Source organism: Mustela putorius, unplaced genomic scaffold (assembly GCF_011764305.1).
Source record: "Mustela putorius furo isolate JIRA1106 unplaced genomic scaffold, ASM1176430v1.1 tig00003858_pilon_pilon_pilon, whole genome shotgun sequence".
Taxonomy (NCBI): Eukaryota; Metazoa; Chordata; class Mammalia; order Carnivora; family Mustelidae; genus Mustela; species Mustela putorius.
Genome location: NW_025422010.1, coordinates 53,102,511 through 53,118,619, shown reverse-complemented (window position 1 = coordinate 53,118,619; position 16,109 = coordinate 53,102,511). Strand labels below are relative to the sequence as shown.

The 16,109-nt window shown below is 46.3% G+C and overlaps 1 protein-coding gene across 1 annotated transcript in view; it reads right to left on the bottom strand.

Moving 5' to 3' along the window:
* The window catches only part of ZCCHC2 (zinc finger CCHC-type containing 2), a 57,775-nt gene extending 41,667 nt beyond the window's left edge, over positions 1–16,108 (bottom strand). The window contains 4 exon segments of the mRNA XM_045065696.1: positions 504–615; positions 15,125–15,949; positions 15,951–16,054; positions 16,057–16,108. Of these exon segments, the coding sequence (XP_044921631.1) occupies positions 504–615; positions 15,125–15,949; positions 15,951–16,054; positions 16,057–16,093 (1,078 nt within the window). The 5' untranslated portion in view covers positions 16,094–16,108.
* Between the last annotated feature and the right edge of the window lies 1 nt (position 16,109).

Genomic DNA, 16,109 nt, shown 5'->3' with positions numbered 1-16,109 from the left:
TTTGGGAAAATGTGAAGGTTTCTGCACTCCAAAAGTATGCAACTAGATTTAAGAAAACCAACTGCAAGGCAGAACCAAGTAAACACAAGCCAGGACGGGCCAAGGGTTGAGAAGCAGGAGCCCAGATGCAGATCGGAAAGGTAAGGGACTTGGGCCTGAGCCAAACGTAGGACCTGGAGAATATCTCTACTCCAAAAAAGAGAGAAGAATTAGAGTTAACCAAGGTAACTAGCACTCTGCAACCTTCCCCTGTAGTTTACAAAACACACGCATACCAGGAAGCCTGGGTGACTCCGTCATTAAGCGTCTACCTTCGGTTCAGGTCATAATCCCAGGGTCCCGGGATCGAGCCCTGCCAGCATCAGGCACCTGCCTGGCATGAAGCCTACTTCTCCCTGTCTTCTCCCTCTCCCACTGCCCCTGCTTGTGTTCCCTCTCTCACTGTGTCTGTCAAATAAATAAATAAAATCCTTAAAAAAACAAAAACAAAAAAACAAGCATACCTTCTCGCTGGGTTCTATGAGGTGCCACAGGAAGTCCATCATGAGGTATTGGGGCTTGTTCTAATAAACTGGCCTCATTACTTGGCGTGTAATCACCATGAGCAGAATCGTTCTAGGTGAGAAAGAGGGGCACATGTTAGTCTACTGCACAGTCTAAGAAGAGTCAACTCCACAGAAATAAACGATATTCAAGTCTTATACTTGTAACAGCAATGATTTTAACAGCAACTTTAGAGCTCAAATAGCTGATTATATGTTACAGGTAGAAAGGTACAAACTGGCATTCATCAGTAAGGAAAAAGAATCAATATATATCTTCATTTCACAGTAATATTCCATCCATTATTTCCTGTCCCAATGTTCTTGGGACATACTGCACATTATGACTTGGGACTTCCCAGTAATGTCAATTCAAACCAAAGTGAACCAGAATCAAAGGAACACAGATAAAGGAGGATATCCTTTATGGTAACACCCCATATACATGAGAATTTTCTTTTTTACATTAATTTCGCAATTTCTATTCACTACTTGATTTTAGTGATGGTCTAAAAGATGCTTTGGTAGGAAAAAGTTTTACAAAATGTTATCATCAGTATCTGCCAAATCTTTTCGAACAAGAATGAGTATGGCCAGTGGGTTTACCATTAGTCACAGTAGCCACCTAACAGCGACTGGGCCCTAAATCTGAGTTTGCTCAGCCAATCACTATCCTCAGTGAGCTGGAGGAAGTTTTACTTCTGAGAGAACTGCTGCCTGGAGTCAGGAAGGGCCTGCTTATCTCACCCATGGCTCTCCAGAACCAAAGCAGTGCATATATTGTTCCTACAACACACTGATTAAGCCAAAAAAATAAAACAGCCTTACAACTCTTTATCACAATGTACACCTTACACCTTCACATTCAGAATCTCAAAATACTACTCAGAACAAACCACCCCAGTTTTAACAGACAATTACTATTTGACAAACGTGCAATAATATACATTAATTTTTAAAAATTGTGCCAATTTAGAAATGAAGCAAACACAAGACGCATCACTTCCCTAGAATCCTCATTTAAAATATTTTCTTCTGCCATCTTAAAAATATTTTGTTCACGCATGCTGGCCTGACAGCAGGTATGAGCTGCACGTTGACAGCTCTATTTCTGGGAAGAAAGCATCCTATTAGACACTCCTGGGAGCTAAGCTTCAGCCTTATATATAGCCTGTCTTCCTGTAGAAACCCAAGGAAATAAGCATTTGTCTACACAGAACCACTTAATAAGAAGGACAGCACAGCTCTCTTCATCAACATCCAACTTCCAAATCATTTTGCATGATGGCATTCAACAATTTTCAGTATTAATGATTTTAAAAAGGTAGACCGCAAGAATCCTTCTAGCAACAACAAACTTATCTGTTTCCTAATCTAGATCATATAATCAATGACAAAGTCATAAAACAGCACTGACCTAACACTGCTGTAAAAACTTCAAAAAAATCAATGTAAGTAAGCACTGTACTCCTCTCAAATACTTGTGTTCACTGGAAGTTTAGTTGAGTAAGTCAACCATTTTTTTATAGAATATTTTTCTACACTGCTCATTTGTGATTCATAAATAAAAAATAACACCTTCAAATAGAAATGCAAAATCTGCCAAAACAAACAAACAAACAAACAAACCAGATAGTTTTCATCAGGGAAACGCAAATCAAAATCACACTGAGATACCGCTTCGCACCCATTAAGATGGCTGTTCTCCAAAAAACACAGAACACGACGATGACTGGTGAGGATGTGGAGGAACTGGAACCTTCGTGCACCCCCGCCCCGGAGGAAGGGAAAATAGAGCAGCCCTGGCGGAGGCAGAGCAGCAGTCCCTGAGACACTGAGTTACCACGTGGTCCTGCGATGCTGCTCCCAGGTGGAGAAAAGCAAGGGACGTGAACAAGGCATTTTTTCATGGCGGCATCACTCCCAACAGCCAAAAGGTAGAAACTCAAATGTCTACCACTGGGCGAACAGATAAACGGGATGTGGCTTGTGTACACAACTGAGTGGGATTCAGCCTACAGAAGGAATAAAACTCGAATACATATTACAATGTAGATGAGTCCCGAGGACGTGGTGCTAAGTGACATAAGCCTGGCACAAAAGCACAAAGTATTATCCCACTCCCATGAGGTACCCAGAACGGTCCCTGTCACCGACAGGAAGCGGAACGGTGGCTACCGGTGCGGGGCTGGGGCGCAGAGGAGAATTTGCTTCATGGATGTAGAGGGTCAGTCTGGGATAAAAGAAAAGCCCTGGAAATGGATGATGGCGATGGTTGCACAAGAATGCGAATGTACTGAATGCTACTGTACTATACACTCAAAAAGGTGTGAAAATGGCACATTTTATGTTATACATTTTATAACAAAAAATAAAAATTTTTAAAAATAATTTTATTATGCTGCCTCCACAAATATTACACTGAAGCAACCATGAGAAAGTAGTCCACTTCACAGTCAAAATCAAATTTTTAAAGTCTGAAGTTATACTTTTTAACAGCCAGGAAACGGTCTCCTACTTTAATAATCTAGGGAGAAAAATGAAGTTCGAGAGTCTTTCCCATGAAAAAACCTACTACTTAAGTTTTCTTCCACCCTACATCTCAGCATGCTTCAATGCTATAAAATTATTTAAACCAAGTTCAGAAACTATGTATAAAATTCGCAATTTTATCACTTTAGTAAAAATTTAATCTAACGCCTTTGTGAGTTTCAGAGGTCAGAATCAAGTTTAGGAGTCCCAACAGCGAATGGCTCTCTGTTCTGCTGTCTCCCCTTTCCACATGTCAAATATGCTTCCTTTACTCTCAGTAGGGGGAAGGGTGTCATAAAAGTTGAGAAGCACTGGTTTATGGAATCTTCCAGAGAGACGTTACACTCCCTTTCTCTATTAAGTTCAGATTCCAGGAAAACGCACTATAGAAGACATGCCAAAACTGGCATTTTACAAAGACTAGTTAGATTAAAGAGTCAGGAACAAGGGAAAAGTAGCGAATCTTTCTCTGCTTGGATTAAAAAATGAAATTTAAAAATCTAAGCCTATAAAATATATGCACAGGAACACACAAAAAAAACATGAGAATGTGTGTGCTCTCCCTCTCCCTTTCTGTAAGTCATCTGAGGAAAGCGTTTTCTGTGCTAAGGTGAGCCTTAAGAGCTCCTGGTTAGCACAAATCTACGTCAGGTAACACGGCAGGCTGGACAGTTCATTCATTCCAGAGGTTACTCCAATTTAACTTTTATAATGTATATCCGACACAATTACAGACTTGAGATTTCACCAGTGTGAGGAAAGCCTAAAATAGTCAGTTGCCTGGACAGTCCAAAAGAGACTCTTCTTAGGCGCCTGGGTGGCTCAGTGGGTTAAGCCTCTGCCTTCCGCTCAGGTCATGGTCTCAGGGTCCTGGGATCAAGCCCCGAGCCCCGCATTGGGCTCTCTGCTCAGCGGGGAGCCTGCTTCCCTTCCTCTCTCTCTGCCTGCCTCTCTGCCTACTGGTGATCTCTCTGTCAAATAAATAAAATCTTAAAAACAAAACTAAACAAGAGTCTTCTAACATATCATGGAGAATAAAGGTCACAGTGATCTCCTTTTATTTTAACAAAGGTCAAGCTGTAGATGGAGTTTATTTTAGCTCATCTAACAGTGTTCTGCATGCTTCCTCTTGTCCTTTGATGCAGACTAAATTTAAAAACACCAGGGCATTCTCTATTAAAAAATAAAGAAATTCAGAATTTTATAGCTTTTTTTTTAAATGGACTAAATTCTTCAGAAGTTTTTTTTTACACTCATCAAGTGAGACTTGATGATGATTAGTATCTAACCACAAAATCTTATTAAGTTTCTGTGGTAAATTAAATAGAGCTAAAAATACTTTGATGGCCCTCCCACTGAAAGGTGGATCTAACCCCCCAGCCGGTGGGTCTCAGCTGGCTTTCCCAGACATGCCTGACCCACAGACTGTGAGGGAAGGAACATTCGGGACTGCCGGGGGCAAGTCCCCAGAAGCCCTGGGGCCTGAGCACCGTCCCCCCACCCCACCCACCCCCTACATAGTGCACTTGCCCTGAGGAGGCCGCACTGGCGAGGGTGGGGGGAAGCTCTAGGTCCCAGCCACCATCTCCAGACACCCCGCAACCAAGACAAGCCTCCCTCACTCTTCATCGCCCGTCTACACCCCTGGCCCATGGAACTCTGGGAGATAATAATAAAATGGGTCTGGGTTAAGCCCAGACCAAGTCTGGGTATAACTTGTTACACAGCTATAGGTTTGTTTGTTTTAAGATTTTATTTATTTGACAGAGAGAGACCACAAGCAGGCAGAGAGGCAGGGAGAGGGGGAAGCAGGCTCCCTGCTGAGCAGAGAGGCCTGAGACGGGGCTCGATCCCAGGACCCTGAGACCATGACCTGAGCCGAGGGCAGAAGCTCAACCCATTGAGCCACCCAGGCGCCCCTACATAGTCATAGATTTTAAATTCTCTTCTCTCCATCACCAGGTCCCAACTAAAGCATGTTATTATTTAAGAAGGATTCATAGAAAGCCTTACTTTGAATGTGAGAAAACGATTAGTTACAAGAAACATGTCCTGAGATGTCCAATTCCGTGGAAGAAGAGGAAAGGCGCCAGGGAGAAGGGAAGAGTTCCTTGCCGCCTCTCCAAGAGGCTGCTGAGAAGGGCCAGGCATTTGCCTCATTTCTACTCAACCCACGGTAACACCTGGCATCACCTTTCAGCAACTGAGGAGGGGCAACTGCTGTGCGGGAAGCGGCAGGAGCGGGAAGCACCGCTGCCAGCACCTGCCGCGCCACAGCTCAGGGGCTGGGGGACAGCACCATGCGAGTTTCTGCTGGGATCGGGGCTCACCTCGCTTGTAACTTCTGGTTTCTTCTGGCTAGAAGGTGTAGACGAATGTGGCAGAACGGACCATAAAGCAGGGGTCAATGCACCCTAGCCACTGAATGGAGGGGGAGGCCCGAAGTTCGTCGTACCCATGTGTCCTCTCTGCCACTGGAGCCCCCAGACCCGCCGTGGCCACTGCGACTGCAGCTCTGCAAGGTCTCCTCGATGTGACACGAAGTGGTGACCTGTGCAGAGCGCGACCGGATGGCAGCTGGGCGGGTGGAACGAGAAGGGAGGGAAGCAGAACTTTCTGCGGATTCTGGAGAGCCCCGGGAATGTATTACGAATTTTAAAACCATTCAAACTGTTGACGTGACTGTCTTGTCCAGCGAGCCGAACCAGGAGGATCTGCAGTTAGCAAGAATGCTGACAGGGAAGCCTACAGCAGGAGCAGGAGGACCGCAGCTTCCATCCCAGAAAAATGTCGCTGGCCTTGAGGTTTTCCTTGCAAAACTCCCGTCACGGTTCTGCTTTCAGTGCCAACAGCACAGTGTCTAGTAGGCGCCTGCGGCTCACAGGTGGATGGGGGAGGACTATAAACTTAGACCACAAACTGCCAAAGTATGGAAGGCAGGGCTGGGGGAGGGGGACAGCCTCCCGTCCTAAACCGAAGCTGGGATCCCTCCACCACCCTCAGACCCAGCATCTGCATTTACCAACCAAGCTTCTGCTTCCCTACTACAGAAGGGAAGAGATCTCCTCTTGTTCCCTCAAACTAGGAGGCTAAACCAGGAACAGCAACATCCCCTGGGCTAGGACCCCCCAAACCTTTAAATCCCACTTTACCAGATGTTTCAGGGGAGGTGAACAGAACACACCCCGTTCACAATCCAGCAGCTCCAGCGAATTACACCTGCCAGCTGCCCTTGCCTTCTCTGGCCAATCCAGAGGAGATGAGGGAGGAGGCTCAAAGGGTCCTGGAAGGAAGCGAGACCGGGGCTCAGAAGTCTGACCGCCCGCGGCACTGCGGGCCCTCCAGCTCCGGCGGCAGCAGAGCCCCAGCCTTCGGCGCCAGCGGGGAAACATTCCTGGAGCCATGCAGACATGCAAGCTTACTGTGTTTAAAATGGATCTTTGACAGTGACTAACGGATAGGTTGGTAAACAGGACAGTGCAGAGAAACGCTGTATGAGGACTTGCATTTAATGCCACCTGTTAGAACTGGCACTATCCCCAAACAAGCCCACCCAAGACCGCTCTCTTCATCAGGTAACCTCCCCTAAGCTTGATGGCCTCTCTCTCAAGTAGCTCCAAACACACACGACGCTGTTCGTGGTGGCTTCTAGGACCACCACCAAATCACAGTCATGTGACACCCTCCCTTCATGAAAAATAACATGCTGGGGGAAAGTTAGGTTTCCTTAGATATTCCTAACAAGAACGTAAAAATCCCCCATTCTTAGTCTGCAGATGGCTCACTTCAGGGAGCAGTTTTTAACTTTCTGATCCTAAGCAGGATACTGGGTCAGCTGGGCATCTGACTCCTCCACTCCTCAAAAGAATCACAGATTGGAGATCAACACCAGGCAACTACAAACAACTACTTAAGGAAGAGGTTGGCCTACGATTTAGGAGTTCTTCATCCTATCAAAGCACCATCCACAGGTCTGCCCAACTTATGCATGCCCCACACACAAAAAGCTTAACTTGGACTATAAATGGCCTGATTTTGGAATAATAACTAATAAATACAATTACTGACCATTCACCTATTGAAGATTCAGTTCAAATCTATACTGCTCCACGCTTTTACCTAAAGCAGTAACTCCCTTTATTATTTCCAGAACAGTTGTGCCTGTACTACAGAGCTGCAAAGACTGTTATAAAGTAGCCGAGAAGCATAATTCATACAAAGCAAAAAAATCACTTCCTGATGTACTTTGTCTTAAAGCAATTTATCATACTGGTATTTTTCAGAGCCATATCAAAAAAGCCTAAGCATAAGAAATTTTGAGTGAGCTTTTAGGATATACGCATTGTTGACAAAAAAGAAAAAAGAAAAAAAAAAGAAACATGAAGCCTAAGTCTTTGTGGAACTTAAAATTTAGGAGGAAGGTCAATTTTATAAGTTAAGACTATTTCAAAGTAAAGTTTAAAAAAAAAAAAAAAACAGGAAAAAAGTCAGAGAAGTACCAAAATTACAGCAGAGAATACACACACTGCTGGCCTTCAGAGGCAGCAAAGAATCTTATGAGAAGACAGCCACAGGGACAATTCCAGCAGACATCACGCGGGCGCTCTGAATGGAAGATGGGATGGATGTGTGAACACAGTGGGAGACAGAGCTTTTAAGACCAAGACTTACTAGAGGCCAGGTTCCCTCAGTCAAAGCAAAGTATGTGATGCGATTCAACACTGCTTTAGGAAGACGTGTCTGGCAGTGGTATCCAACAGGGAAGAGGTGGAAAGGCTGAAAAAAAAACAGCAGAATCCGTGCTGAATCAAGTCCAGGAAGAAAACGGCACAGCCAGGACGAGGGGACGAGAGGGTTAAGGTTATCAAACCAATCAGAGTGACTAGGAGTTTAATGGTACCACGGAGAGAATTGGATTAGCCTGGAAGAGTTTGGGGTTTTTTTTTTTTAAATCAATGATTCATGCCTTTCCTACACATCACACATAAAGGGACAGTGGATGTGGCAGAAAGACACACGACCAGTGCACCCACACAGATTTTCAATTTCACTGCAACCTGTTGGCAACCCACTCCTTTCCTGTCTGTCAAGGCCCTCTGTGACCCAACCCCTACCAGCCCTTCCTACTCTGGCATTTCTGTTCATCCACTGCAACCCGACTGTGCTAGTCCCTCTTCGGACACTGGACAGATCCACGGGTATGTACCTCTTACGCTTGTTTACTGGCATTTTCATACATGCGACCGGGGTCATCTTCCCGGCAGTTACAGGCAAGGAACACGGATGCTATCCGATTTCTGACTGAGCAGCCGGGAACTTGTAAAGACAAAACAACTTGCCAAAGCGACCTGTTTAAAACCTGTATGTGACCTCAAGTAAGTTAATTCTTGAAGAAGCATGAGACATTTGAACGAGCCAAGACACTGAGAAAGGAATTAAAGGCCAAAGGTTCCCTGTGGCACAGGAAGGACAGGAGGGAAATGTCCTACCAAGGGCCCAGGAGTCTTGCCACGTGTAACAGCAACACGCAACGAGGCACTTCCCTTCTGGAGTGGCTGTTTACACAGGCGGCGAGAAGCAGGCTCTGCCACAAAGCCTTCTCTGTGAGGAAGGGGAGTGCTGCTCCACAGTCCTCAGTGATGAAAAAGTCAATAAATAAGCTCGGTTGGCTTCGAGGCTAGCGCATGTCATTTCTGCCTCTGTCTTTAATAAAAAAAATTTTTTTTAAAACTTTAGCTTAATATTTCTCAAGAAAAGAAAAAAATAATAAGTTTAAAAATAGTCAATTTAGTAGCTTCTATTTTAAAAAGCATAAAATGTTCCTTTATTATGCATGGATTGCAGGCTGTGCTTTGAAGTAACTAAAAATTATGTAATCTAACAAAAAGGCAAAACAGCTTTAAATTATAGGATAGTTTCCTGACTAAATGAGAAAACTGGATAAAGATTTAAAGTAGATTATGGCTGCATGGGAGTTAATGATTATCCCAAATCAGAATATGTATGTTCCCCATTTCTATCCCTGAACTCACTATGGAGAAAATACATATTTTAATAATTTGTGACCCAGAGAAATGCTTCCTTTGGTTTTCTTTTATCTGTGGCATACCAGATCTTTACAATGTAAATATTAAAAATAAATGCCTCAGGGGTGCCTGGCTGGCTAACGGTCCAATAACTGATTTGGGTTCAGGTCATAATCTCAACTCAGGTCATGATCTCAGGGTCATGGGATTGAGCCTGGACTTGGATTCGGAGCTCAGCACAGAATATGCGAGAGATTCCCTCCCTCTCCCTCTGCTTCCCCCCATGCTTTCTCAAATAGATAAATTTTAAAAAGTTAAAAATAACTGCCTCAAATAAATGCCTCAAACACTACCTTTACAATTACCCATCCTTCCTGAATGCCAATCAATTTAGAGGAATGGTAATAGAGAACAATACGGAGAATACTATGTAAATGGGAAGAAAAAAACGAAAGCCCATTCCTGAATACAACTGATAAAACAATGCAGAAGGCTCCATCTTAGTGGAAAAGAAAAGTGCACTGCGCATCATTCTCAACAGAAGATTTGTACTCAAGACAGTATGTTATTTTACATGCTATCTCATTAATTCAATTACCACAACCTCAAAAGAAAGTTATTAATGCCATTTCACAGATACGATTGAGGCTCAGGAACTTAAATAGCCTGGCTACTGTCACAGAGGGAATGGCAGAGCAGGAATGGAAGCCGAGTCTACTGCTAAACAGGCAATCACTCAAGGCCTCTGGTCACCTCTGCAGCATACTTCCTGTCCTCTCTCCCACAAAAAAAAAAAAAAAAAAGGTAGTACAAACGGTACAAAAGTGTACAAAAGGTGTGTGTGTGTGTGTGTATAAATATGTATCATACTAGTTAACGTGCGGGAAAGCAGTTTCCTCCTCTCCCTTTCAACCACCCTCTCCTATTGTGGGTCAAGCTTTCCTTGAGTTCTTGCCTGAGTAAAATCTCTGTACAGAAAAACAGAAGTACTTGGAGAAGGATACCAGTAGCTCCCATTTGCTACTAAAATAATCACTAACTCTCATATTCTAAAAGCCTCTTCCAGGAAAACGGCCTTTATTAACTGAACTGCTCTTATATTTTACTGCAGCCAAACCAATCTAAAATTTCCCACAAAAGATACAGCTGGAGAGCGCCTGGGTGGCTCAGTGGGTTAAAACCTCTGCCTTCAGCTCAGGTCATGATCCCAGGGTCGTGCCCTACATTGGGCTCTCTGCTCAGCAGGGAGCCTGCTTTCTCTCTCTCTCTCTCTCTCTCTCTCTCTCTCTCGGCCTGCTTCTCTGCCTACTTGTGACCTCTGTCAAATAAATAAAGTCTTAAAAAAAATAAAAAAAGATACGGCTGGTTCTGTCTCCCACTGGTAATTTGTGAGATGCTATTCCCATTCCTCTTACCAGCACCTTCCAAACAAGACTAAACTTTTACTTATAATTGCTAACATTTAGCGAAGATCACGTGCCAGACATTACTCTACAAGTACTCATTCATTTGATCCTAACAATCTCACATAAGCACTGTTATTATCCCCCCACCGTAGGAGGGAGGAAAGCCTTCTCCATGCCTACGGCTCCAGTGCTGCTATTCAGTTTAAAATCTCCCAGTGGTGGCCAACAATTAAATAAAGGTATTTCTCATCTGGGAGTTTAGTCATTCTTCTTGAAAAATCACTTTTAGAAAACATCTTTTTAGTGCCTGATGGCAGGAATCCTGACCACTGACATCTCCCCTCTCGTTTTCAGTCATACTTGCAGTAGGATTAGTGTTGCCACATACACATTCAAGTTCTCTTACAGTAGGAGCATTTGTGTTAACACTCTTTTTTTTTTCCAGGCCCCAACACTACCAGTGCATTTTCTGTCCTATCAGAATGACTTGCGATACTTACTCTGTCAAGTACCGTATTAATTAACCTAAGCTATAAGAAAGTAACAATTTTTTGAGTTCTCTTCATTGATTTTTGTAAGACACAGGACCACTTAATTTTTCTGAGTTCAGGTATGTTTTGTGAATTCAAACAACACTAAATACTATCTACCACACTAAATACTATCTGAAGTTTTCAGTTTCTGTTTTATTCAAGGTATTTGCCAAGCAACTATGTTTTGAGGAAGGATACTGAAAACACAATCTCCAGAGAAACACCACCACACAAACAATATTAACTACTAACCGGCTACTATGATAGTCTATGCATTTTATGCTTTTTTTTTTTCAGCCTTTGTGTTGCTAATGGAGGGTTAAGTCCCCAAAATTAGAACATCCATTTTCAGGAGCAGTTAGGAGAGTCTTTTAAGCATGCAAAGATAGGAAGCTTGGCTCTTCTCTTTTCAATGAAACACCAACAAAACTACATCTTTTAAAATGCTTATGCGTGGGGCTCCTGGGTGGCTCAGTGGGTTAAAGCCTCTGCCTTTGGCTCAAGTCATGATCCCAGGATCCTGGGATGGAGCCCGCATAGGGCTCTCTACTCAGCAGGGAGCCTGCTTCCTCCTCTCTCTATGCCTGCTTCTCCGCCTACTTGTGATCTCTGTCAAACAAATTAAATCTTAAAAAAAAAAAAAAAAAAAAAAAAACTTATGCAGTTTTTTGTCACTATTGCTAACAGGCCATTTACAGTTTGGGTTCCTAATAAGGGACCCCTTTTAAAACCAATTTTTTTTCAGCTAGGCTATAGAGGCAATCTGTAACTTTATCAACACAACAAACTACATCAATCACACACATTTCCCAGGACACTGCTAACGTATACTGCATGCTGAATTTTATATAAGTGACTGGCAGTCCACAGGAGTTAAAGAAGATGAACTTTATGCACAAGTATCCTAAAAGCAATATTTAAGTTGTAATCTAATGTAACATTTTCCAAATCACATTTTTTAAAAAGCTCGAGAATATTACTTTTCAATGTAAAAATCTACTTGAATCTTCCTTTAGTTTTCGAAAATAACCCAATTTGTATATTCTAGCAGTAAGCTTGTGGACTTGTCCCCTCAACTATCAGTTATTATGGTAAACATGGTAGGTCACTAAACAGCTGCTGGGACTGGTCAACTTGAAAGCATATAATTAACATAAAATTCGTGTTAAAACACAAGTTGCTTTTTTTTTTAAGATTTACTTATTTATTTGTCAGAGAGAGAGAGAGAAACGTTACTAGTTTTTCACAGAAAACTTCAAAAGAGAAGCTGCTCCATATTAAGTATTGAATACGAGTCTTGAAAGCCAGAAACTCTAATAGGGGCTTTTATTCTAATGGAAAAATAAATCAGTTTCACTTTATGCGTCTAGTATGGACGAAAGTGTTGAAAAACAATGATTCCCAGCCGAAAGTTACACACACGTGTCCAGAAGGTTACTTCCGGGGCAATAAAAGTCGGCCCCACGAGCTCCCCCCTGCCATTCTCAGAGCGCACCATCCACGTGGTTCTCAGCTCTGCCCCGCGCAGGGGCCTATCGCCCGCAGAGACCGAAGGGAGCCCCGGGGAGGTGCGGCCCCGCCCCAGCCCGCCCTCCCAGGGGCGGAACCGGCGCGCCAGTCACGTGGACGGCGGCAGCCGCCATCTTGCTGGGAGGGGGAGGGGAGGAGCCCCGAGAGACGGGTCCCCAAACGCGTCGGCCTGTCCGCGGCGGCGCGTGACCGGGGGAAGGGGGGGGACCTCCGACGCGCCACCGCGCGTCCCCGCCTAGGGACGTGCCAGACTCGGGCACCTCCTGCAGACTCGGAGGTGGGCCCTGCCCCACCGGGAGCGTCCCAGCGGCGCAAGGCCGAGCATCAGCGGTCTGGGCTGCGGCGAATCGAGATGCAAATCCTTCCACCCCCATCAGCTGCCTTTGGAATGACAGCTTGGGAGCAACAAGATCGGCGGAAATGTCTTCAAGGCCAGAACTAGCCACAGCTGAGGACCTCAGAGTCCAGGCCAACAAGCAGAAAGTGCGGGGTCAGAACCATTTAATGAGACGTGAATGACTTGTTACGGTAACCTAAGCTACCCGAGGAAAAAGTTCATCACGCCACCAGTATCTAAAAATAGCCTTCAGCGTCACCTGTAGTACGCGTATCCCATATGATTTATTCTCCTACTTCAACGGATGGCCCCAGCACAGGGCACTGCCTGAGAAGTAACGATGTGCTGAAATTAATGGCAGGATGCCCAACCTCACTTTGCCCAGCACTCGCCGGTAGCCAGAAAAGGCCACACACTGCAGTCCTGATGAAAATCTCATTACTATAGTGTACACGCATATTTCTCTTTCTCTAGTCGCCTTCCGACCCTCTCATTACAAGCAAAATTTAATGGAGAAAAAAAAAAAAAAGACTCCTAGCAGTTAAAATCAGAAATCGGTTATCGTTGAAATGATATGAATGGAATAAAACTGTTCCACTATGACATTTTCATATACCTGCAATCTAAGATCACCTTTACACTATATAATTTAAAAAAAAAAGATACAAGTATTCCTCCTGATTTCAGGCTCTCTTCTCCAAATATAAGTGGCTTATAGGACTTTTCTGCAATTATTTCAGTGACTAGGCTAAGAGTGGGAAAGGGCTTTTACCAATAGTATACACAGCTGCAAATTAGTAGTAAATAGACAATAGAAGACAAAATTTGAAGCTCACCAAAATACTGGATACTAGCATTACTACACTAGAGTCTGATACAATATGCCCTAAAATGTGAGTCACTTCACAGAAGCCTCGTTTTTAAAAGGAGGATCTCAGCCTAGATTATCCCTAAATCCCTTCCAGCCCCCAAATTCCTGGATTCAATAGTACTGAGCCCACAAGGCCGTTAGAGAAATACAATGCCCAGTTTTAGTTCTAGAGTATTGAATGACAGCAATACATAAGTTGAATTAACTTTCAAGAAAGGAAGCAGAAAAAAATCCCCCTTTCCAATACATCACTCCTGGAGATCACCTAAGTTGAAAAGTATGACAACCAAATTACTACCTTTTAAATGACTGTAAACCACGAAAATAAACCTATTGTACCTAATTTTTTATTCTAACTGAAACCTGCTCTCCTTTCCTACATTAAATTATTACGATCAAGGACTTTATATTGGGCCTAGATTACTATTAAACTGCTTTCACGGCTCTATAAAATTTCCCCTTAATGTTTGAGACAAGTGACTCATCTGAATTCTCGTCTACACTATCGTGTTTAACAACTTTTAGAAAATAACATGTATGCGTACATTAAAGACCCAGCAAATATCCCCCGATTTAAATCTGTAGGCAAGACTCAAGTCCGACAGAAAATAAGTTATGCCAGAGGTAAAAGGTGTAAGCAGCCCGCTCTAGGAGAGGTTTCTTGACCCAGACAACCTGCGCTACGGCTCCTCTAGTTTTTGAGTCAATTCGCAGCTCTCCATATCAAGCTTTTTCTGGGAACACCAAGTTAGCAACAAGAGCCAAAAGCCCTACGACCCCTTTCAAAAAAAACTCAGGCATTCACTGAGCAAAAAGAGCCCCTTTGTGCTGAAAACAAGGGCAGCTCGCCGAGAGCGCACCTTTGGAAACACCTCAGCGAGGGGACAAGGCAGAGCTTCGAAACAGCAACCAGAGCGCCAGATGGCGAGAAAGAGAAGGCGCTGCCCGGGGCTAGACTGAGGCTAACACAGTCACCTCCAGCGCTCCGCCTTTCCAACCAGATGCTCTAAGCCAAAAACGTCCTAAGACCCTTCCTCCAAGAGGGGGGCCAAGCTGAGAGCTCCATGTTTTCCGTGGCAACTCCGGCACGGAAGAGACTTCTAGAGCATTCTGTTATGGCGGGTGCCTGAGTGTGCATGGGTGGGGGTGGGGGGGTGGGGGTGGGAGAGTGGAACTGAACCGCCCAGCAGAACGAAAATTAGTATTACGGGGCCGGGAGCCGTGGGGTAGGGATTCCGAGCCACCTGCGCTGGGCCAGGCTCGGCCAGGCGGCGTCCGAAAGCCAGGCCGGGGAGGCCGCCGGGGCGGTGACCGCAGCGCGGGGGCCGGCAGGCTCGCGCGCCTTACCTGGGCCCGGGGGCTGGCAAAGTTGCACGGCTCCACCTCCACCTCTGCGTCCTCGGGGCCCCCGCGGAGCGCAGTGCGGAGCCTCTCCAGGTGCTCCCTCAGGGTGACCCGCTGGTGGAAGGAGAACGCCGGGTGCAGCGAAGCCATGGTGAAGAGCAGCAGCAGTTCCTCCTGGGCCCTGAAGCCCAACCCGCCGCCGGGCCGGGGCTCGGCGCCGCTGCCTTCCGGGCCGGAACCGTCCTTCTCTGCGTCCTCCTCGCCTTCGCCGTCCTCCCCGCGCTCGCCGGGCTCGTCCTCCACGCCTCCCCGCGAACCCTCACCCCGAACCGCGCGCAGGCTCTTGAGCACCGAGTCCACCTGGGGCAGGAGGCGGTGCAGGCGGCCGGCGGCCTCACGGTTCTCCGAGCCCAGCAGCGCCAGGTAGACGATGAGGCGCGAGCGCACGGCCGGCTCTCGAAAATCGGCCAGCGGCCCCGGGTCCGAGAGGCCGTTGGCCTTGGCCTCTGAGTCGCGCAGGTAGTGGTAGTCCTTGCGTGCCAGGTCCTCCAGGCACGAGCCGAGGAAGCGCAGCTCCAGCGGGTTGCACAGGTCCAGCAGCCCGCACATGAACTCCAGACGCTGCGCCGAGCCCAGCACCAGCCCAAACCACTCGTACACTCGTTCCTGCTCGCGCAGCGCCGCCGCGGGCCCGCCGCCTCCGCCGCCGCCCGGCATGCCCGCCCCCGCCGCTGCTCCGCCAGCAACAGGCTGCCCTAGCCCCCGGGGCGGCGGCGGAGGCGGCGGCGGCGGCGGCGGCGGCGGCGGGGGGGGCCCGCGGCGGGCCCGCGGGCGGCGGCGGCGGGGGACGGCAGTCTCGGCGGCGACGCGGCGGCGCCTTTGCGCCCGGCCGTGCGTCTGCCTCGGGCTCCTCCGCCTCGGGCGGCGGCTCCACGGGTGCGTCGGCTTCAGCGGCAGCTTCATCCTCAGCATCCTCGGCTAAGGCGGC